The following is a 21,762-nucleotide window of genomic DNA, read 5'->3' as shown; positions in this document are numbered from 1 at the left end:
TTTTTTATTTGACTTTATATATACGATGTAAAATCTTTTTAAGTGGGCAGAATTGCATTGAAAAAATATAAACAGTTAAAGTCAAAGCATTGGGATTTCTTTAGCAACACTTTGCTGAAGCCACTTTCTGTCATGCAAAACCTGGAATGACCAGGAAGTGAAACTGAGATAGATTTTTTTTCCCAACATCACCAGTCACATTTTTTTTTTAAATTTCTGTTTCTGACCAGCATTTAAAAATATGTTAATCTGCAGTATCGAGTAGTCGTACTGTGAAAATGTATACTCAAACAAAACTGAAAGTAAAAACTATGTAGCTGCAATGCTTTGCTCCTGAAGTACTGCATGTTTTCAGTATTGAAGTATTTCATTCATCTGTTAACCTGTTAATCCTTTATTTACCCAAAGTACGTTCAGATATTTTTTGTGCATACTGTAGTACATGTCAGTGTTAATATGTTGCTAGTCTGTATATTTAGACTGCATGTAGTCCCATGCAAGGAATCCCAGCAGTTATTCCCCATTAGTATGACTAACTTTCATCCTCCTGCATATCTGTTTTCTGTTTACATCCCACTTTCCTCCTCCTCTGTTCTCCACTCTTTGACTTGTTTCTGTCCACTGTCTAACTTCCTTATGATTTGGCCGCTGTGTGTGTCCATGTCTTCCTCTTCTTCCCCATGTGTTGCCTTTTCGATGATAAGCCAAGGGAGCGTGATTTTCTGAAGACTTTGCGGTTGGTGAGTGGGACAGACGCATGCGCAGTTGAGCAGCATGGAGACACAGTGGATGATGATAAGGGGGTACGTGTGGCTTGCCCTCCCACCCCCTTTAGTAACAAACTAATTCAGGGCGTGCTGTGACCAGTTAACAGAAGCACAGACACAATCCCACTATAGGATTTGTGCTTACTGTAGTCTAAAATACTTGCTTTAGCAGGGACGAATTTTACAACTTGGCCATTTTATTTTTCCTTCTATGAAGCACTTTGTTTCATAGTCACCTTTTTTCATGAGCACATTATAAAATTTCTTTCATATTAGAATGTGATACCGATGGCACAGAAAAAATGTGCCCTTGATCCAAAGACCCAGGCTTTTTAATTTTCAGTTTTTGTTCCTGTTAAAAAAAGACAGAGCGATTTGGCTCACTGATCTTGCAAAATCATTAAAAAGATTCAATAAAATATGACAGAAGCTGTCCATGAAGCTTGGGTCTTTATACTCATTTCACTAGCTTTGCGCATCATTAGTCATACAGTCAAAACTCTTCAGTCTTGCGTGATGATCTGGACATTTTTCATATGCTGCTTTTGAGAAGAAGGCTTCAAAAGGGGAACTGAGTACCATTCACTACCCAAATGGGGTTTATATTTATGGTGTCATTTCATCGTTACTAAACAAAATAAGGTAGCTGAATGCAGTGCAAGTCTTTAGCTGCTGCTGCATCCTGGCTTGAATGCATTTTCCATTTCATGACCTCATTCAGTGGCCCCTGACTATTCACAAGCATCTGCCGCAAGTGATCATATTATGCAACTTTCTGTGATGATTTGAAGACAGACATGCAAATAATATTGATTTATTCAGGTCATAGGAAGCGTGATTTGTTATGACATGTTCAGGTGGTAATGGTGGAAAATGTTCTAAGATGGTACGTGATATGTAGCATATCTTCTTTAGGGAGATGGCCACTGTTGTTGTGCAAAGAGCTTTTGTGTGTTTGCTCTTTTATGTCATCTTACCAGAATAGTGGGTAAGAACCTTAGACGCATGTCCTGTTTCCTCCATGTCATTTGTATTGTTTTAAAATGTGTCCTTTAACATTGAGAAGATCCTGATTTGCACACATGGCTCCCTTTCCCTTTTTATGTCCACAGCCTCGGGAAAGAGGGAGGATGCGCTTCCACAGACTCCAGAATGTACAGATAGCGCTGGACTATTTAAAGAGGCGGCAGGTAAGGAATAGTGACTGGAGTAATTTCACCAATATTGCCACACACTCTTTAAATTATACACCATCAGCTTGACTATTGGAAATCAGCTTGCATACACAGCTGAAAGTTTCCATAAAAAGTAGCTGTAATTTTTATACTTTGATTTGGTAATGAATTAGAGTTAGATCCAAATGTTTTTGGCCAATTATGCTTTTATTTTGGTCATTTGACCTCTGTATTCCACCACAGTGAATTTTAAATAAAACAGTTAATATCTGATATAAATGCAGGCTTTCAGCTTCAATTCAGGGGGTATTACAAAAGTACTGCATTAACTGTTTAGGAAAGCAGTTTTTATGGACAACCCCCCATTTTCAGAGGCTCATAATTAATTGTTTAGTGGTTAGACATGTTCTCTCATTATTCCAGATAAAGCATTAATTCCAGATTTTGAGCTGGAGCTTTGCAGCTGCTCACTCTAAATCTCGATAGGAGTCCCGTGGAGGCCGTCATTTGGCTGAAAACCCAAAATGAGCCAACTAGAGAGATATCTAAGATTTTAGGAGTGGCCAAGTCAATAATCTGGTACCTTCTTAGAAAGGAATGGACTGACCTGCTCAGAACCAACAAAAGGTCTGCACAGAAGACAACAAAAGTAGAATATAACACAAATCTTTATTTGTTTATGAAAATCAGCTTCTTAATATCTAACCCTGTCGAGCCCACATTCTTGAGGAGGTAGGTGTATCATTACCAGATTTTGCATTCAAGAGACCCTTTCATAAATAGAAATACAGTGGGTTTGCAACAAAGTGGAAGCCACTGGGTGCTCTCAAGAAACAAGAAGGGCAGATTAGAAACAGCCAGAGCCACAAGTAAAACCAAGATAAATTTTTACCAGCGTGATGGGAAGAGAAAAGTATGGAGAAGGAGAGAAATGGCCTTGGAGCATTTCACCTCATCTATCAAACATGATATAGAATATATCATCGGATGGGAGTCTATGACTGCCACTGGAACTGGGTCACTAGTGCTTATTGATGCTGTGACTGCTGATAGATGTAGTAGGAAGAACTGTGTACAGAAATGTACTTTCTGCTCAGATTCAGACAAATGCTACAAAACTGACAGACAGAGCTTCACAGTACAAATGGTTAATGACCCAAAGCACACTACCAAACCAAACCAGGCTCTCTCAAGGAAAAAGAAATGGCATATTCTTTAATGACAAATGAGTCACCTGATCTCACCCCAAGAGAGCATAATTTTCAGATGTGAGACCCAAAAGGAAGCAGCAGCTGAATGTTGCTGCAGTAATGGCCTAGCAGAGCACCTCATAGGAGGAAACAGCCTTTGGTGACATCTATGGGTTTTAGACTTCAGACAGTCATTGACTACAAAGGATTTTCATTCAGCTACTAAAAACAGCCCTTGCAATGCTTTGTTAAACCCCTTGAATTAAAACTGAATGTCTGCATTTCAGTTACATTGTCATTTGATTACAATTTGATTAATGTGCAGTAAAATTGTTGTGTTGGTGTACAGAGGCAACATTAATTAACTGTCTCATGCCCTCAAGAACCTATGGATTTAAGTACACATAAAGGCTTACAAATGGTTTACACAAATATATCAGTTCATGTTTAGGGGTAGCTATCTGTTTGTTTATACAGCAAAAAAGCTGATATCTGGGTTCAAGCAGGTTCTCAGACACTGCCACCATCAGACACAGCTGGATTCATGGCATTTTTCTGTTTCCTTACAAAAAATTCATGAAACATGAACAGTAATAGCAGCATTTAAGGAGCGCTGACTGCAAATCCCAACAGTGGGATTTCAGAGAGCTTTGATTGCATCCCCCTCCCCCACCATGCTCAGGATGAGAAGATGAAGGCAGCCTGGTTGAGCCACAGCCAGATGTGACGTAAGGCTCGAGACAAAGGATTCATAGATCGCAACAAATGAGTTGTCCTATTGTTTTGCTTCAGTACATACCAGACACATGATGCAACTTCTGTAGTCATAGCATGTAAACTGTCCAAGCTGAACTTTGATTGATTACAGCTGTTACAGATGATCTGATGGGCAGTGGATGAGTTCCTTATTAAATGCTATAATATCTAACCGTGGTCAGACTATTTTCGTTTTTTAGTAGTTTCCTGCTTTATTTGAAGGGGGTGTTTAAAAAGTGCACTTTTTTCATTATGTTATAAAACGTTTAATTACTACAAAACATTAACGAGTTCCCCTCAGTGCCACACTGTGATTATGGTAACGATCTTCCCTAGCACAATACAATGGCGACTGTGCCCTCTTGTGGTGGTTGTGGAATGACAGGCATAATATGGAAGAGGAAAACTCATTGTTAGTGCTTAAAGGTGAATATATATAAAAAAAAGAAGAAGCAGGCTATGACTACTTAAATAAGTCTGCATGTGCTAAATTTGCATTTCCTTCTACCAGGTCAAACTTGTAAATATAAGAAATGATGACATCACAGACGGCAACCCAAAACTGACGCTGGGATTGATCTGGACCATAATTCTGCACTTTCAGGTCAGTCTTGCACTCCAGTTATTTTTGTCACCCTCATGCTTTTAATTGCCAAGTAATTAAGATCTTTGCATCCTCTGCTTTTGAATGTCTTGTGTTGGGCTAAATGAGGTCAGATGTTTTAAAATTAGTTAACGACATTACTTGGGTGTTTCTGTTTTTAACCACAAGGTGTCAAAGTTGTGCAGCATTTGTTATGCTGAGTTTAGTGAAGGACATTATTTATGTTTTCAGTGTTGCCATAGCACCATAGCACCATAGGGGTCCAGTTTAGCTTTCCTATTAAATTTGTATGATTAACTTGCTGGATTGCCCAATAGTACAAGAGTTTAATGAATTTTCTAAAGGCTAAAGTGAAGGAGACTGCTACATTTTCATAAGCACCCCTACTGGCCAAAGCCATGCCTCTAATAAAAAACTGACAGATCCCTTTAAAAAGTAAAGTGTAGAGACAACGGGTCAGAACCTACAGACACCCAGTCTGTACTTTTATAATACTGAAGAGGTGTTACTGGTACAGAAGACGAAGAAAACGTGTATTTTAATGCCTGCAGAAGCTAACAGCTTAAAATGTTTTCAGGAGTTATAAACGCAGTAACACAAAAAGAATCAACTATTAACTTCATCTAACCTTGGACTGTCTTATTCTGCTGGATAAAAAGGCGCAACAGTTTGTGGTGACATAGGTCCTTGTTACCGTGGTTAGTTTTGATAAGTAACTTAGCGACAGTGTTTACTTAGATCATACCTAAGTAAACACTTGTGAAAAAGTACTTCGTAACTGTTGTTGTAAGAAAATAACAAACTACATTCGCTGTTTCATGCAAACGTGTGGGAAAAGCAGCATGAACATTTAGAAAAGCCTGATGCTTTGAAGGATTTATCTGTCTAGTCTGATGTAAAAACACAGCATCCTGTACATGAATTTAAGCCATGTAAAGTGGAGACTGTAGGTGTGTGTGGGTATGTTATTTGTTGGAAGGCTGTTTGCTTGATATAAACATCAGCCTTATTATGATTCCTGAGGAACATACTTAAGGACACTACAAAAATATCCAAAAATGTTTACAAGTTAGACGAAAAATAACCGCTTATTGATTTCATATATATTTATTACTTTAGCCATTTTTTCTTGATGCCTTTTAAGTTTCTTGAAACCCCTCTCTGGATTTCATGGTGGTCATATCCACTGCGATGAAAGCATCTGCCATCACAAGGCCCGTCTTCCACTGTTGGGATGCACCAAAGAGAAACTGTGTCCCCTCTCAGGCCCTGGAAAATCATCCTGTTGGGCATATACACTGGAAGTTCATCGCTGTCACATTTGGTAGATGAATTGCTGTAGCCAAAGGGTGACCCAAGCACCTTTCTAACTTCTTGATGTTCACTGGGCAGTAGGTTCCCCCCAGCCACAGTCCTGGCCCAGCCACCGCAACAGACCACCACTTGCAAATAACCCTTCTTTCCAAGATCATCATCTCACCACGATCATCAAGACGACACCCATAATGCCACTGTGATGGGACATGCTTGCTATACTTCACTGCTTCATTTGTCAACCAGAGATGTCTTTCTTTGCAGAGGCTGACTCCACATTTAAAAAAAGTCTTGTATATTTGCACTAGTCCAGATTAGTAGCTTTAGTTAGCTCTTAGTGGGTGCTGACCAGCAGTAGATTGGTTGGCTTCCTTCGTCACCCTGTTGGCAGTAGCAGCTATATTTACAAATGATATAGATAATTCTTATAGATATCGATATCCATATAATACATCTCCCCTCCAACATGAGCACCTGTAACGCCTCCCGTCTGAAGGGAACGCCTCTGTCGTACCTTCTGATATTATTCAGTGTGTTTCCTGTGTTTGTTGTTGCACTGGGAAGTATCAGCAGCATAATTCTACTGCTTCTATTATAGCCCCTCCAGTAGTATTCAATATCAATTGTGTAATTTAGAATCACTATCATCACCTCTGATGGTGTTTCTTCACCCCTGCGTGAGTGTCATCATCTGGCCTGTGCACTTGATGTGTGAAGTGCTTCGTCACAGCTTGGCTTTGCTTAGACACAAAGCTGTTTATGAGCACAGGGATGATGTGACAAGTTGTTACAGACACAGTTGATTCATTTGTAATTAAGTTTGTTAATATTTTAAACATAGTAAAAAAAAAAAGGCCATTTCTTTTGATAAGAATGAGTTCTTACCCCTTCTGAAGCTGGTTTGCCAAGTGCCATACCCTCCATCAAGCCCATCATCAACATTCATCTCTCTGGGCTTTTTTCTGTCTTTCTTGACAATTTACTTTAGTTCATGTTTAATTCATATCCAGTTGTAACATCAGATGGCTCCTAGCAGCCTAAAGGGCCTTTAAGGAATATTAAATGTCTAAACAAAAGGGAAATTACTGAAAAAGATAATTTTTTTAATGTTCTCAGTATCTCGGGAATGTTTGTGCACACATTGGTACAACTAAGCATTAATGTGCATTAACAAAAAAAGCTTTGGGGTATCGTGTGCTCTAGAGTTGGTTATATTTCCTCCTGAATGCTCTCAAAAATATTCTTTCACTGAACAGTGGCACATTATGCCAAGCGAGCTAGTCTGCATGTGCGTGCCAGAAGAATGTGAGTGTCCACCCAGCATGCAGTCTTCTTCTGAAGTCTAACAGCATGCAGAAACTTCACCCATCTCAATTTCTTTTGTTAGATTAACTATGCTTTTGGCACGTGGCAGTTGTGAGTCAGAAGAAAAATATTGCAAAAATAATTCTGTGTCTTACAGGCGTATAGCGTTAATAGAACAAACATCTGTCTGACTAGCCCTGAGTGAATTAATGGAGGAAAAGTAGCTGATATAATTTTGCTTGGACATGCTGACAGGTAGCGTCTGCGAGGATGCCAACACCTGCTGCTGTCGGTCTCACGCAAGCCCTTAAGCTGTGGATGTGGCAGCGAGGGGCCTGTTTCTTCTTGATTTAAAAAGGATACAAGGGTACTTCAGGAGAGAACTTGAGCTTTACTGAAAGTGTACAGCTTTGGTTTTTATTAAATGTCACAGCTGATAGCACACTGGCATGTATGAACTCAACACTACTTTTATATTGCATGAAAACAAAGGGTTGTTTCCATGACACGCTTTTCTTATACCTGCAGGCTACTTTATTATGACTTATGCAAATATTTGACTTCAGTTAACTCGTTATGTCGCTCTTCATTGTTTATTCCTGTGTGTGCAAGAGGTTTCCTTGCTACACAAAGCCGATGATATTCCTATTCTCAAAATGGTGCACACTATATTTATCTTTATTTTTTTTACCTGTGACATGGGGAACTAGTACAATATTAATTTTAGTGTGGAGGGCTAGATGCCGCTGGCATGACAAAGTACTGCTGCTGCTGACTGAACCAGTTTGTTTTACCCTAATGAAGTATCACTCTTTCCATGTGTGCTGTCATTTACCTAACACACACACACACACACACACACACACACACACACACACACACACACACACACACACACACACACACACACACACACCATTAACAAAAATCCAAATGCTAACACACTCTTTTGAAGATATTAGCATGTTTACTGTCAGATGTATGAACATAGGCTAATACTGCAGCTTGGCCAACGTAGTTGTCTCATGAGGTGAACGTGAGAAGAAGCAGGAGTGACCGGCAGTTTGGACTGTGCTGGCTGTCAGGTGACTTTGACCTTCAGGGACTCGTTTAAATGTTACTCTCAAAGCTATTTTAAGCTTTCCTGTGTGGTGGGATTATAGTTACACTTTAACACACTTATTATTCACTTTTTTCCCTCATTTTTTCTGCAGTGCGTTTGTCCCGCTCTTTCTCAGACAGTGTTTTAAGTGTCCAGTGTTATATAATTCTTTGAATTGCTAGAAGAGTTTTATGCGGTGAATCATTTCTCGGGCACAGCATTTGCCCCCATGTGAACTGCTGCCATGGTGATCAGCTGAGATCATATTGTTTGGTTAAACCATTGGACTTAAGCCCAACCTCTGGCTCAGCCATTGTGCAGAGTTTGAGCGATAGACAAAGTGAAAGCACTATGTTGTCCGGCTCGGATCTGCCTGAGCTTGTTCTGCTCTTTGTGGCCTATATATGTTGCTGTTTTTCAAAGCCGTTCTGACTCGTCGCATTAAACGGAACTTTAAACTTGTTGAACCAAATTCTCAAGCAGCATAGCTCGTGGTTTTCTACTGGCATGCACTTTCAGTTTGAGATCCTTCTCCTCTTACCCAAAGAAACATTATGGCATTACATAAATATTAGGACAGGAAAGAGGCGGCTATCATATGCGTGTTTACTGTTTTGTTGCAACAGACTTGTCATCCTGAAACAGGTCTATCCACGACTCTTTTTCATTCCTGCTCTGAGGGCTACCAGCACACGTCTGTGTGTGCATTTATGGTGTTTGTGCTGGATTATCAAAGCCAGAGAAATGTTTCAAAGGTCAAAAAAGATTCCAGTGTCAGAGGAGAGACGCATGAGAGAGCAAGTGAGAAATGCAGAGTGAGAGAGACAGAGAGAGCGAGGGGCTGACCGGTTCTCCGCAGTCAACAAAAGGACGGAGGCAGCTCTGCTCTGAGTGGAGCCAGCTTTATGTCTGGCTGCCCTGCTAAGCGCTGCTTACGGTGCTCTACTTGCAAAGCTGTCAATGGCTTCATGTCGATGGGATCCTGCTGTTTTAGATTGAGTAGAGCTTACTGGATACTTCGCCTTAAAACCGGTCGCTGTTTGGAGCTTAACATTGTGGATGTTTAGGACACCATATGATTTACAGCCATGGGAAACACCTGTGGTTGTGTTCGGGGTCCGAAAGAGGAATATTATTTGGACCCCAAAAGGGCTCCTTTGAGACCTGAATCCAAAGATCTTAAAGGTCGCCGCTATTTTCAGAGGAAAAAGAGGAAATCGGAAGACTTAAAGCTTGCTGGATCTCTCAGAAGTCCTGAAAGTGAGACTTTTGTTACAACCAAAGCAATCTGCAGTGGTGGAGAGTGTAAAAATGACCCAGATGGCAACACAGGAGAAAACCAAACCGAGCTGGATGAGCCATCAGGAGTGGCCAAACCTCTATCTAGGCAAGACAGCATCAGCAAAGGTGTTTATGTTGGAGAAATACCAGTTCTGATCCTTCGGGATGGTCAGACTCAACCTCTTGCCACAAGGTTAACGTGCAGGTTGGAAAAGTTTTCTACAAACCAGGCAGATGGTGACAGAAGGAGGTCCTCTGTGGAAGAGAAGCTCCATGGTGTCAGCACTACTTCCAAAGGTGTCCCGGCTAAGGAGGGTTTGCTTGTAAAGAAGCTTCTACAACGCCAGTTAAGGAGGGCGGTTAGCTTTGGAGCAGTGGAGCACACGCTACGGACACTAAGGGGTAATGACAGACCTGGAAGTGAGGAAACCTTTGCCAAGATTATATGGGGCTCTCAAGCACACCGAAGGAGGAGACGGAGGGCCTACACCTGCTCTGGTTACGTAGAACATGCTCCAGCTCTGGCCAAATGTATTTCCAGCGAACACGAGGTAAACCAAGAAACCATGTGCTATTTGTAGGCGGTACAGGGGTAAATCATGTAGATTAGGGAGAAGTCTGATACTGTAACAGTGCAATGGTGGTGTCCAAGTACATGATAGATGATAAAATAGGTCACTCTGCATTGTTAAAAGCTTTTTGTAGACACAATAACTAAAGATCACGTGAGAGAAAACGATTTGAAAACCATTTAGGTCACATAATCACATTAGCTAAGAACTATTGTTTTGAACTGAGAAGAATATACTGTAATAGAATAATTCATTATACGTGTACGTTTTTGTATATTTCATATAGAACATTTTTGATTTGCATTAAAAAAAATTCATATTATACTGATGATCAGTACATACAGTACACAATATTTTAACAGTATTTCAAAAATAGTTTATAAATATGGAAAAAACAGTGAAAATAAGCTCATAATTGTTGTTTTACCATTTGTGAACGAGTGAAAGCATTTTGTATAAATGTGTTTTAATGTGCGACTATTCTGCACTCATCTCAATGCTTAGAGAGGAAATTCAGTATCTGTACTTGTGTACCTGAGATTCACTGATTCAATGCAAATCTAATATTTTGGTCCAAACTTTTGTGTGTTTGTTCTATATAAGGCACATCTATAGATCTCCTTATAGACTGAACAGTTTATAATATTACTGTTATTACATCTAAGAGTTGAGATGTATATGATTCATTTTTGCTTTGCTCAGTTGGCAGATGACTTTATCTTGAAGTATGGGAGCTATTTCTAGTGTCATGCTTCTTCGAAACTTGTTTGTCATTATTCTTCCTCCTTCAAACAAAATCTACAAACTCCTGTTGATGTTATCTGCGTTAGCTGGCTAACACTATCAGGGAATGCTGAGAATCATTCAAATTTATCTTCATCTTCATCTCTTTTGGTCATTAGCAGCAACTTATGGTGAAACAGAGAAGAGAGAAAACTGTAGTTCTCCACAGAGTAAAGTTTGGTAGGAGATAAAGTAAATATCTGTGGTGCATTATCAATTGGCGGTTTGGGAGGAAGTGTCAGATATGTGACAAAAGTATTTGCGCTTTCATATTTAACTTTGTATTCACGTATGCAACAAAAAAAAGTGTAACCTCAAACCATTTTGCAACTCAGTCACATCAGTAGTTTTTGGCACTTTTTCCCCCATTTGTTTACAAAAATAAACAAAGAAACCATATCAGAAAAATAGTTACTCAGATTTTGCTTTTGGTTATTTAACAGCTCAATTATTAATTTGTATTTTTACATATTTTTATTATAGTATTGTAGCTTCAGTGGGTTATGGAGGCTAAAATGTGCAAAAGTAAACGATATAGTGATTCACCCTGAAATGCATCCCTGCTGATGATCCACCAAATTGCTGTTAGTCTTATTAAATCTCCTTTACCCTTGTGTTGTGTTGTGGTATGGATGCCACAGTCATATGAAGGCATTCAGTTAAATTAATGAAGTTAATCAGATTAAGCTCTTTAACACTTCTATTTTTCACTTTGAAGAAAGCTGTGGTTACCCTGGCTTGTCTGTAATAATCCCTGGTTGGGAAGTTTGACTTACCACCACAATCATAATTAAGTCAGATCTATACTCAAGTGGAAGATTGATATTTTGATTTGCAGTCATTTATATTTGGTGGCATGTTCTGGGAAATCAAAGCCCTTTCACGTGTATACATGCAAACAGGAGACAGAAGCAGCAAGTCCTCAGCACAGAACATGGCGTCAGTGACAGATATGAGATTCTCAATGTGAAAGCTGGAGCTGGGTTGCAAAGCAGCTTGCAGATGAGCATGTAAGTGCTCTAGCAGCCTAAACAGTCTGATTTCCTGTATGTCGGATAGTGAGTTTTATATTGATATCAGATAAGCAATCAGCTGATGTGGACTGGCATTGAGATCAGCTGATCTGCTGGAATTGTGGCTATAATATAATAATAATAATAATAATAATAGTATAACTGTTGCATAATTGTGCCCGATTGTGCTCACTATATATGGTTTCCGTTTAAAGCATAAAAGGACTAAAGTGGTGTCCAGTTAAACAGAGGTTTATACATCGCTGTATTTTATTCATGTGTATGTTAAGGATTTTGTTGTTCTTTTTTTGCCATGTTTTTTGTTGTTGTCACCATGTTCCCTACCTGAATAGATTGATTTACTGATCAACTGACTGATGATTTACTGAACTGACTGCAGTTCATTCTGTAAAAAAACCACAGTCTGTGATTTTTCTGCTTTATGTGTAAAGCCTGTCTCTCATGCATAATGTTTCCATACTTTCGGCTACTTGGTATCTGTGTTCCACAAAAACAAACTCCTAGAAAGTTTTGAACCAAAGTTAAAGAGATTTTCCAGATATGAAAATAAACTTTAAAGCTAGTGCACCAACCACACATTTTTAATACACGTTATAAACACGCAGCTGTAAAATCAACCTGTGACGTGGCAGTGTTTGCTTTACGTCATTATACCATACTGAAGCTGTATAGTGTGCTGTAAAACTATTGGATAATTTATTATGCAACTCTGTCTCACGTTGCTGGTATGTTGCAGACATTTTCAGCAAACTTTTTCATCCATCCATCCGCTTCCGCTTATCCTTTTCAGGGTCGCGGGGGGCGCTGGAGCCTATCCCAGCTGTCATAGGGCGAGAGGCAGGGTACACCCTGGACAGGTCGCCAGTCTGTCGCAGGGCCAACACACAGGGACAGACAATCATTTCACTTTTTCATGTTAATCAAATCAAAACTAAAACTTTCCTTATAGAGTTGAGTATCCTCACTGTGAGCGAGTTATCAGGCACGCAGGTGTCGATCCAGCAGCCATTTAAGTTACAGCCATTGGTGTTGCTGTTCTTGCATGCCCTTCCCCTCATATTAATAATAATAATAATAATAATAATAATAATAATAATAATAATAATAATAATAATAATAATAATAATAAAATTTTTTTATCTATAATGCACTTTCAAATAAATTGCTATTTGAAGGTAAAAATGGGAAATAAATAAAAACAATACAGTTAAAAACAGATAAAACAAAAGAGAACAGCAATAAGAACCAGTAAAAACTTTAGGCATAAGATTAAGACCAGCAGGATAGAGTGAATAAGCTGGTCTTTAACTTAGCTTAAGTTAAAGATGGGGCACGAAAAGAAAAAGCACGCTGCCCAGTAGTTCTTCTTCTGGCTTTGGGAACTTTTGGAAGGCCAGGGGCCTGAGATTGGAGAGGATGGGATGGAACACAGAGGTGCAAAAGGTCAGAGAAACATGAAGGTGCCAGACCATTTAAAGCCCATTATAAAACAGGCAAATCAGTGAAGATAAAGTTTTAATGCCACAGAGCAGTGCATCGCAAGTTTATGTGTTTGATTTGATGTCTTTGAACCCTCAGGCGTGGAAGTCATGCCATTTCATTTCTGCGTTTTGTTTTTTTGTTTTGCCTTGCGGCAGATCTCGGAGATCCATGTGACGGGAGAGTCCGAGGACATGACAGCCAAGGAGAGACTGCTGCTCTGGTCCAAGCAGACGACAGAGGGCTACGTAGGTGTGCGATGTGAAAATTTCACAACCTCGTGGAGGGATGGGAGGCTATTTAATGCCCTTATTCACAAATACAGGTACTATAACAAACACACACACAACACAGCATGTTTTTGCAGAACAATAGTGCTTTTGGTTTTCTTTTGATTTATTCAAAAAATGCAGCTAATATGGACATCACTGCTTGAGTTTATTTTTATAGCTTTAGTTGCCCTATCCTTACAGTAATACACCGTGTGTACCTTACCTCTACCTACCTCTGCCTCTTTCTATTACAGACCGGACCTTGTGGACATGAGCCGTGTGTCAACACAGACCAACCGATCAAATTTAGAAGACGCATTTTGTGTAGCTGAACAGCTGGGGGTGGCCAGACTACTGGATCCTGAGGGTAAGAGTCACATACAGAGTCATTCAAATCATGAAAAATAACTCTCAGAGTGCAGCTTGCTCTTGTTTGCTGTCATTCGTGACCCCTGGGTTTGTACGTTTCTCATCAGATGTTGACGTCCAGTCTCCTGATGAAAAATCAGTCATCACCTACGTCTCAACACTGTACGATGCCTTCCCCAAAGTACCCGATGGAGTTGAAGGAGTTAGTCCTAATGTAAGTTAAGCGACTTCAACGAGTCCAAGTTAAAATGCTAAGAAATCCCTTATTTCTCATGATTCTTCTTCTCTTATAAACAGGACGTCGATATCAAATGGGTGGAGTACCAGAACATGATCAAATACCTCAGCCAGTGGATCAAACACAATGTGGCCATAATGTCAAGTAGATCATTCCCCAATAACCCTGTAGAACTCAAGGTATGGCACCACAACAAGATGAGCTCCAGTTATCCCGTTTTACACTGTGTTTGGAATGTAGGCATATCTGTATGTCTGAAAGGTAAAGGATAATTGCAATTTAATGCTCAACTTAAAGCGATGCTAATGATGTGAGAGGGCAGCTGCATCCGTTTGCTGCATGAGAGATTATTATGCAGGGGGTACAGAAAAGTGATCGGACACTTTTAAATAAGTTGTTTTTTATGTAATCTGCTCTTTATTTTACAGGCACTTTATACACAATATCTTCAATTCAAAGAACATGAAATCCCACAAAAAGAAAATGAGAAAACAAAAATCAAAAATCTCTACAAAATGCTTGAGGTACACATGTGCACGATTGGATTACACATTTCCTGCATTTATGGTCTTACGCACTGCAGCGATAATAAGTGTGCCGGCGTTGTCCCTGACAGATGTGGATCGAGTTTGGACGTCTTCAGTTACCCCCAGGTCATCATCCGAATGATGTGGAGAAGGAATGGGGTAAACTAATTGTCGCCATGCTGGAAAGAGAGAAGAGCCTGAGGCCAGAGGTGGAAAGGTAGGTGTGCACTTTTTCTGCCCAGGCTCATCCTAATGTGATTTAAGGTCTCATCTTTATAGTCTCTATAAACTAATTTATTTATGACTTTATGGTTTTAATGGGCAGAAGAAATTAACTCTGCTAATGTGTAGGCGCATAAGTCAATGTAGTGGGTATTTAATATGACAAACTGTGTGTGTGTTGGAGGTCACATGCAGAAATCAAACCATCACTGATGAGCTGCTTTTCTTCAAAAAAAGGATAAACATGAAGACACATGTTAAGTGAGTCTGCAAAATATTTTCTGAGGGTGGCGTGAGGAGAGTGCTTCGGTGTCGTATTGCAAGCCTGCTAATGGCTTTAATGAAACCAGACACCGATGGTCAGTGTAGCATGTCGGAGAGCGATTTGCCTCATTAAAGCAGAAATCCCCCAACTGATCTAAGATCTCGTTTACATGATATATTTCAGCTCAGGTTTACAGCCAAAGTGCATGCTACGCATATGATGAGGATGGGCTACATTCTGCTTGAATAATGAAGTGCAAAGTCAGCAGCACAAAAACAAATCTCGATTATCTTGATTCCTGTGTGGCAAAAATTTGCAAATGCAATCAACACAAGTTTATGTCAAAGTGTGAACCGACGCAGCGATTTTCTTTGGCGAAGACTTTCAAGTATTTGAACCCCATCTGTTGTTTGCTTTACAGTGTAGCTGGTATTTCTATGGAAACTCACACATCACCTTCCCAAATTCCCTATGAATGATGGTCGTTTAGACAAGTTTACATATCAATTCCTTCCTCCATGGTCTATAAACACATCATATTTACTGCATTATTTCAGGGTGTGGTGAAAACTGGCAGAAACAGCAATTACAGCAGTTTGGCTGTCCTCCAAACAGACTCAGTTCTGACAACGCTGGACTGTCTCAACCTGCCGTTTAATTTTTATTCCCCGAGGGCGGCATAGTATTTCAGGGTGGGAGTTTGTACTCGCTCCTCACCTGGCTGTGACACTATAAATATGAGCAAGTTGAAAACAGCTCCCTCAGTTAGGTCTGCGAATGCTTTCATCGAGCTGTCGAATTTGGAGCCCGATATTGTTTCGGGGGATGGTTAGGATGAAAAACAGTGATTTTGTCTGCAGTAGGAGTTTTGCATTGTAAAGTAAGATGGCTTATTTAAGCGGGAGCAACAGTAGTTTCACCAGCTACGGCTCTGGTGACACCGTCTACTCTGAGCCTTTACAGATTAACAGCTCAGTGTTTCTCAATAACAACATTGCCTATGGATCCAGGTGAGCGCACTGTGTGACAACTCAATTTTTTTTTTTTGGGGGGGGGAGTTAGACATTTTGACTTTAAACAAGTGAAAACAAGTAAAATAACTTTCCATCTTTGTTTTTTTAGGCTTGAAATGTTGCAGCAGATTGCCAACAGGGTTCAGCGAGACTGTGTTAACGGCGAGGACAAGCTTGCACTGGCGAGAACGGCCCTGCAGTCTGTAAGCATGCACTCTCAGTTTAATACTCCAGCAAGCTGTGATAAAATAGCAATGAGTTGGAAGTCCTTTCTTTTTCTTTTCAAAGGATGCAAAACGTCTTGAGTCTGGTATTCAGTTCCTAAATGAAGCTGAGATCGCTGGCTACCTGTTGGAGTGTGAGAATATTCTCAGACAACAAGTAGTGGATATCCAGATTCTCCTGGATGGAAAATTCCCATTTGCAGATCAGCTTGTCCAAAGGTACAAAGTACATCCTTCTGTATAAATAAAACACTGAAATTTCCTCATGTCATTAAAAAAACATGTCTCAAATTGTCATCTGCTTCTATACAGGGTGTCAAAACTCCGCGATGATCTTCTAGCCCTGAGAGCCGAATGCTCCTCTGTGTACAGCAAAGGCCGCACCCTGACAACAGAGCAAACCAAAATGATGATCTCAGGCATCACACAGAGTCTGAACTCTGGCTTCTCCCAGAGCATTAACACTAACCTGACACCAGCCCTTACTCCTGCACTCACCCCAGGGGGAATAGGTACCCCTGGGTCCACCTTCACCTCCAGCCTTACGCCGTGCCTCACCCCATCCTTGACTCCTGCCTTGACCCCGAGTCTGCAGCCTGCATCAGTCCAGAGCTACTTGGGGAGCGGTGGTGACATGGTCCCAGGTAGCCTCAGGCATTTGAAAAACATGCAGATCCGGAAGCCCTTACTGAAGTCCTCACTGGCAGACCCCAGCTTGACAGAAGAAGAGGTCAACATGAAGTTTGTTCAGGACCTTCTAAACTGGGTAGAAGAGATGCAGGTGAGCATCTCTGATTTATAACTTGGTGTGGGTTTATTTTAAGGCACTTAAAATGAGATGCTGAGTATCTGTGTTGAGTTTTTTTTCTGTTGTTAAGATGGAGCTGGAGCGTTCAGAGTGGGGATCTGATATGCCAAGTGTGAAAATGAATTTAGATAACCACAAAAATGTACACAGAGTGATCGAAGAATTCCAAATGAGTCTTAAAGAAGCCAAAATAAGTGAAGTAAGTATTTCTTGCAGTTGCATAAATTTTTGTTAGCTGTGTTAGAACCCCCCCCCCCCCCAAAAAATAAAATAAATAAATAAATAAATAAATAAACATGTTTTTCTTTTCTCAGATTCAGATGACGATGCCTTTAAAGCTCAGCTTTTCAGACAAACTGAACAAACTGGAAAAGCAGTATGAACGACTCTTGGTGAGAGATTTGTCGAGCTTAATATTCCGAATTTATGAATGGCTTTCCAATAAATACTACAACTGCTTACGTGCTTGTTTTTGTCTGACTCGCCCGTCTCTTTCAGAGCTCATCCAGGGAGCGGCAAAGCCACCTGGAGAGCCTGCATGACTTTGTATCACAGGCAACTCAAGAGCTCATCTGGCTGAACGAGAAGGAGGAAGAGGAGGTTGCCTTTGACTGGAGCGATCGCAACATTAACATCTCCAAAAAAAGGGATTACCACGCTGTAAGTCTTTGCTTGTTGAAGCTAGTAAACCTTCCATCAACAACGATTTGGCTTTCTAGTTTTTGCTTACGTTATAGCTCCATTTATTTAATGAGGCACCATTCGCATCAAAAGGAACTGGGGCTTGAATGTTTAGCTTTTAAACTTAAAATCAGTGAGACGGGATATGAGATTTTGTTAGATGATGGACTAACTGGTTTTATGCCGTGGCAGAATGCCAGTGATGCTCAGCTTAATGTCTTAATACAGGACCTGATGAGGGAGCTGGATGAAAAGGAGGAAGCCATCAAGTCTGTGCAGGACAAGGCAGAGCGCCTTATGCTCAAGAACCACCCAGCCAGGCTAACTATTGAAGTAAGCCCTTTGTGTTCTTTGTGCATCCTCAATATGACAATTAAGAATCCAAATTTTGGACTAGCAGCAGTGACTCCACCCTGCATTCATCTTTCACAGCAATTACAAGATTATAAAGTCCTGATTCAACTTGTAATTTTCCAGTTATGATGCCAAGATATGTATGTATTTTTTTAATCTGAAAAAATTAATGTTGGGGTTTGTTTTTAAGGCATACAAAGCTGCAATGCAGACCCAGTGGAGCTGGATTTTACAGCTCTGCTCATGTGTCGAACAACATCTCAAGGAGAATGCCATTTATTTTGAGGTGAGTTGCTGCCGTGGACTGTTTCAGCGAATGCAGCAAAGTGTTTGCCACATCTAATTCAACTCTCTTTCCTTCACTGTGCAGTTTTTCAGTGATGCCAAAGAGTCCATGGATTACCTGAAAAATTTGCAGGATTCGATTCAAAGAAAGTACAGCTGTGATCGAACAAGTAGCCTACACAGACTGGAGGATCTCATTCAGGAGTCCATGGTAAAATGACAGAAAGATATGAAGTGTGTGTGCATTTAAAGGCGAAATGAAGAAAACACATTTTTTTGTGGGTTTCTGTGTCCTTAGGACGAGAAAGAGCAGCTCCTTCAGTACCGCAGCACTGTGGCTGGGCTGGTGGGCAGGGCTAAAAATATTGTGCAGCTCAAGCCCAGAAACCCTGAAAATCCACTAAGATCCTCCATCCCTGTTAAAGCGATCTGTGATTATCGTCAGATAGAGGTACTATTATTGGTGCCGTGAATCATCACATTTAATCTCGGTTTATATAAAACATTTATAGTAAATCAGTTACGGTTTGTCAACTCTTTCAGATTACCATTTATAAAGAGGATGAGTGCGTACTGGCCAGTAACTCTCACCGGGCTAAGTGGAAAGTCATCAACCCAGCAGGTAATGAGGCGATGGTTCCCTCTGTTTGCTTCACTGTCCCTCCACCCAACAAAGAGGCCGTTGATATGGCTTCAAGGTGAGTTGGTAGGATGCTAAGTTTCCTACAGTTCCCCTATAGTAATCTTTTTCACAAATTTCATTGACGCAGCAAATAATATTAATAATATAACCTTTGCTTCTGCAGAACTGAGCAGTTATATCAGAACGTCCTGGCACTGTGGCACCACTCCCACGTCAACATGAAGAGTGTGGTGTCTTGGCATTATCTAATGGCTGACATTCAAGCCATCCGCAACTGGAATGTGGCTTCAGTATGTCGAAGTTTGTTTTTTCAGACTGCAGTCAGTCGAGCTTTTCTTTTGACGATCATTTGTGATAATCACGCTTCAGTTTGATAACGATCATTCTAGGAAAATGCCAGTTTGTGTTATTTACACTTGTTTTTATTTGTTTGACTGTTTTGCTCTCATCACTCCAGATAAAGACCATGTTGCCAGGTGAGCATCAGCAGGTCTTGAGCAACCTGCAGTCCCACTTTGATGAGTTCCTGGAAGACAGCGAGGAGTCAAAGGTATTCACTATGGCGGACTGCGCGCAGCTCGAGAGAGACGTGGCGGCGTGTAAGGAGTATTACCAGGAACTGCTCAGATCCGCAGAGAGAGGCAAGGCTCAAATCTCCCTTCCCCTTCTGCGTAACAACAAGCAGCTTGTGTACATTGTACAAAACACAGCAAAGGGAAACACATGGCTGTTAAGCCTTTTAAGCCTTAAGTTAATACCTATTGGAATTACTCTGATTTTGCTGTGAATGTAAATACTGCACTGATATGCCGTTAAAGTGTTATGTGTAGTCATGAATTTTAATTTTGGGAAAATTTGAAGAATATTTGTTCCGCTGTGTTGATACATATGCACGTGGGCAGTATTCACATATACAGTATAAAATATTTGCATTTCCTTTTAAAAGATTGTTTTTTTCTCAATGCACTAGTCATAATTTTCTCATTTTGGGACTGACTCCACCTCAGCAGCATACAAAGTTCAGTGGATTGAGCTCCATTGCATCAGACCTTACTTGACCTTATAGCATAATAAGGGTGCCACCTAGAGGCAGTCAGTTTAAACTGCAGTATTTTTGGGTTTAAATTATTTTCCTTTGGATGATTTTCAAAATAACGCAAAGCTTTATATTTATTACTCTCAAAAAGAAAAATGCAACCAAGATGTCAGTATTTTTAATAGACTTTGATCCTTTTCTGTTACACAGAGGAACACGAGGAGTCGGTGTACAATCATTACATCTCGGAAATACGCAACTTCCGTATGCATCTGGAGGCCCATGAAGAACACCTGATCAGGCAAATACGCTCACCCCTGGAAAGAGATGACCTGGAGCAGAGTCTGCAGCGTATCACAGAGCATGAGGTACACATTGCAATACTCATTTATGATACTCGAGAACTTCGCTGTTATTGTCAGTTTAAATCATCCCCCCGCCCTCATCTGCTCTGGCAGAGGAAGACGGCAGAGCTGAATAAGCTGAAGGAGGATCTGGATGCCATGAAGGAGAAGTGCGAGCTGTTCCTCAGACAGGCCGCAGGTTCTCCGTCTGTGGCAACGCTTTCATCTGAGCTCACAGTCCTCATTCAGAGCATGAGCCAAGTGTACTCCATGTCTTCCATTTATATGGACAAGTAAGAGTTTCCCTTCATTGTAATTAGGTAATTCATTTATATGTATGTTTGTAATACAAAAGAATATTAGAACTAAAGACCTTTTTCTTCTATTGCAGATTAAAAACTGTGAGTTTAGTGGTGAAACACAGTCAGAGTGCAGAGGCGCTTGTTAAGGCCTATGAGTCCAAACTCTATGAAGAAGATGCCATGAACCCTGATGTCAAATCCATTGAAAATGTCATTTCCACACTAAAGGTGTTACACCAACATGATACAGTATTTCACCAACACACCCAGTGTTTTGACTTCACTTGTTAACCATTCCTGCTTCTGCACACAGCACTGGCGGACAGAGATTGATGAGAGACAGGAGTCATTCCACGACATGGAGGATGAGCTGCAGAAGGCGCGACTCATCAGTGACCGCATGTTTAAAGCGCACAACGAGCGCGACTTTGACCTCGACTGGCACAAAGAAAAGGCGGATCAGTTGAGCGAGAGGTGGCAGAACATCCACTCGCAGATCGATAGCAGGTTTGGCTTTTTTCATTTATTCATTCTGAATTAAATCAAGCACACCAGCTGTTTTTGCAGAAAATAGTCAGTGTATGTATTGATCACTAAAAGCTTATCCAACCAATTTTCAGGCTCCGCGACCTGGATGGTATCAGCAAATCTTTGAAGCACTACAGAGACTCCTATAGTAGCCTTGATGAATGGGTTAGAGACATGGAGGCAGCACAGCTGAAGGCCCAAGAACACAAGCCTGAGGATAGCAAGGCACTGGCTGAGCTGTTAAACAAACAAAAAGTAGGACAACACAGAAGTTATTCACAGCAAAAAA

General features: G+C 40.5%; 1 protein-coding gene across 3 annotated transcripts in view; it reads left to right on the top strand.

Annotated features, from left to right (window-relative positions):
- dst (dystonin) overlaps nt 1–21,762 on the top strand; it is a 103,396-nt gene that overhangs the window by 25,874 nt on the left and 55,760 nt on the right. For 2 of the 3 annotated variants that reach the window (XM_085297074.1, XM_085297072.1), the window contains exons 7-32: nt 1,880–1,957; nt 4,400–4,492; nt 13,521–13,687; nt 13,889–14,001; nt 14,111–14,217; nt 14,301–14,420; nt 14,670–14,765; nt 14,858–14,985; nt 16,378–16,471; nt 16,557–16,711; nt 16,805–17,273; nt 17,371–17,499; nt 17,615–17,692; nt 17,799–17,960; nt 18,210–18,314; nt 18,526–18,621; nt 18,706–18,831; nt 18,919–19,071; nt 19,164–19,318; nt 19,427–19,553; nt 19,721–19,904; nt 20,510–20,667; nt 20,758–20,936; nt 21,035–21,173; nt 21,259–21,452; nt 21,566–21,728. In XM_085297074.1, coding sequence (XP_085153200.1) covers nt 1,880–1,957; nt 4,400–4,492; nt 13,521–13,687; nt 13,889–14,001; nt 14,111–14,217; nt 14,301–14,420; nt 14,670–14,765; nt 14,858–14,985; nt 16,378–16,471; nt 16,557–16,711; nt 16,805–17,273; nt 17,371–17,499; nt 17,615–17,692; nt 17,799–17,960; nt 18,210–18,314; nt 18,526–18,621; nt 18,706–18,831; nt 18,919–19,071; nt 19,164–19,318; nt 19,427–19,553; nt 19,721–19,904; nt 20,510–20,667; nt 20,758–20,936; nt 21,035–21,173; nt 21,259–21,452; nt 21,566–21,728 — 3,768 coding nt within the window. Of the gene's footprint in view, nt 1–704; nt 804–1,879; nt 1,958–4,399; nt 4,493–13,520; nt 13,688–13,888; nt 14,002–14,110; nt 14,218–14,300; nt 14,421–14,669; nt 14,766–14,857; nt 14,986–16,377; nt 16,472–16,556; nt 16,712–16,804; nt 17,274–17,370; nt 17,500–17,614; nt 17,693–17,798; nt 17,961–18,209; nt 18,315–18,525; nt 18,622–18,705; nt 18,832–18,918; nt 19,072–19,163; nt 19,319–19,426; nt 19,554–19,720; nt 19,905–20,509; nt 20,668–20,757; nt 20,937–21,034; nt 21,174–21,258; nt 21,453–21,565; nt 21,729–21,762 lie in introns of all 3 variants that reach the window. The other variant, XM_085297073.1, reaches the window with a different exon arrangement.

This window comes from Mchenga conophoros, linkage group LG13 (genome assembly GCF_057382185.1).
Source record: "Mchenga conophoros isolate Kocher_MC1m ecotype Shallow Benthic linkage group LG13, M_conophoros_male_GT1.1, whole genome shotgun sequence".
Classification (NCBI taxonomy): domain Eukaryota; kingdom Metazoa; phylum Chordata; class Actinopteri; order Cichliformes; family Cichlidae; genus Mchenga; species Mchenga conophoros.
This window is presented reverse-complemented; position numbering and strand designations above follow the sequence as displayed.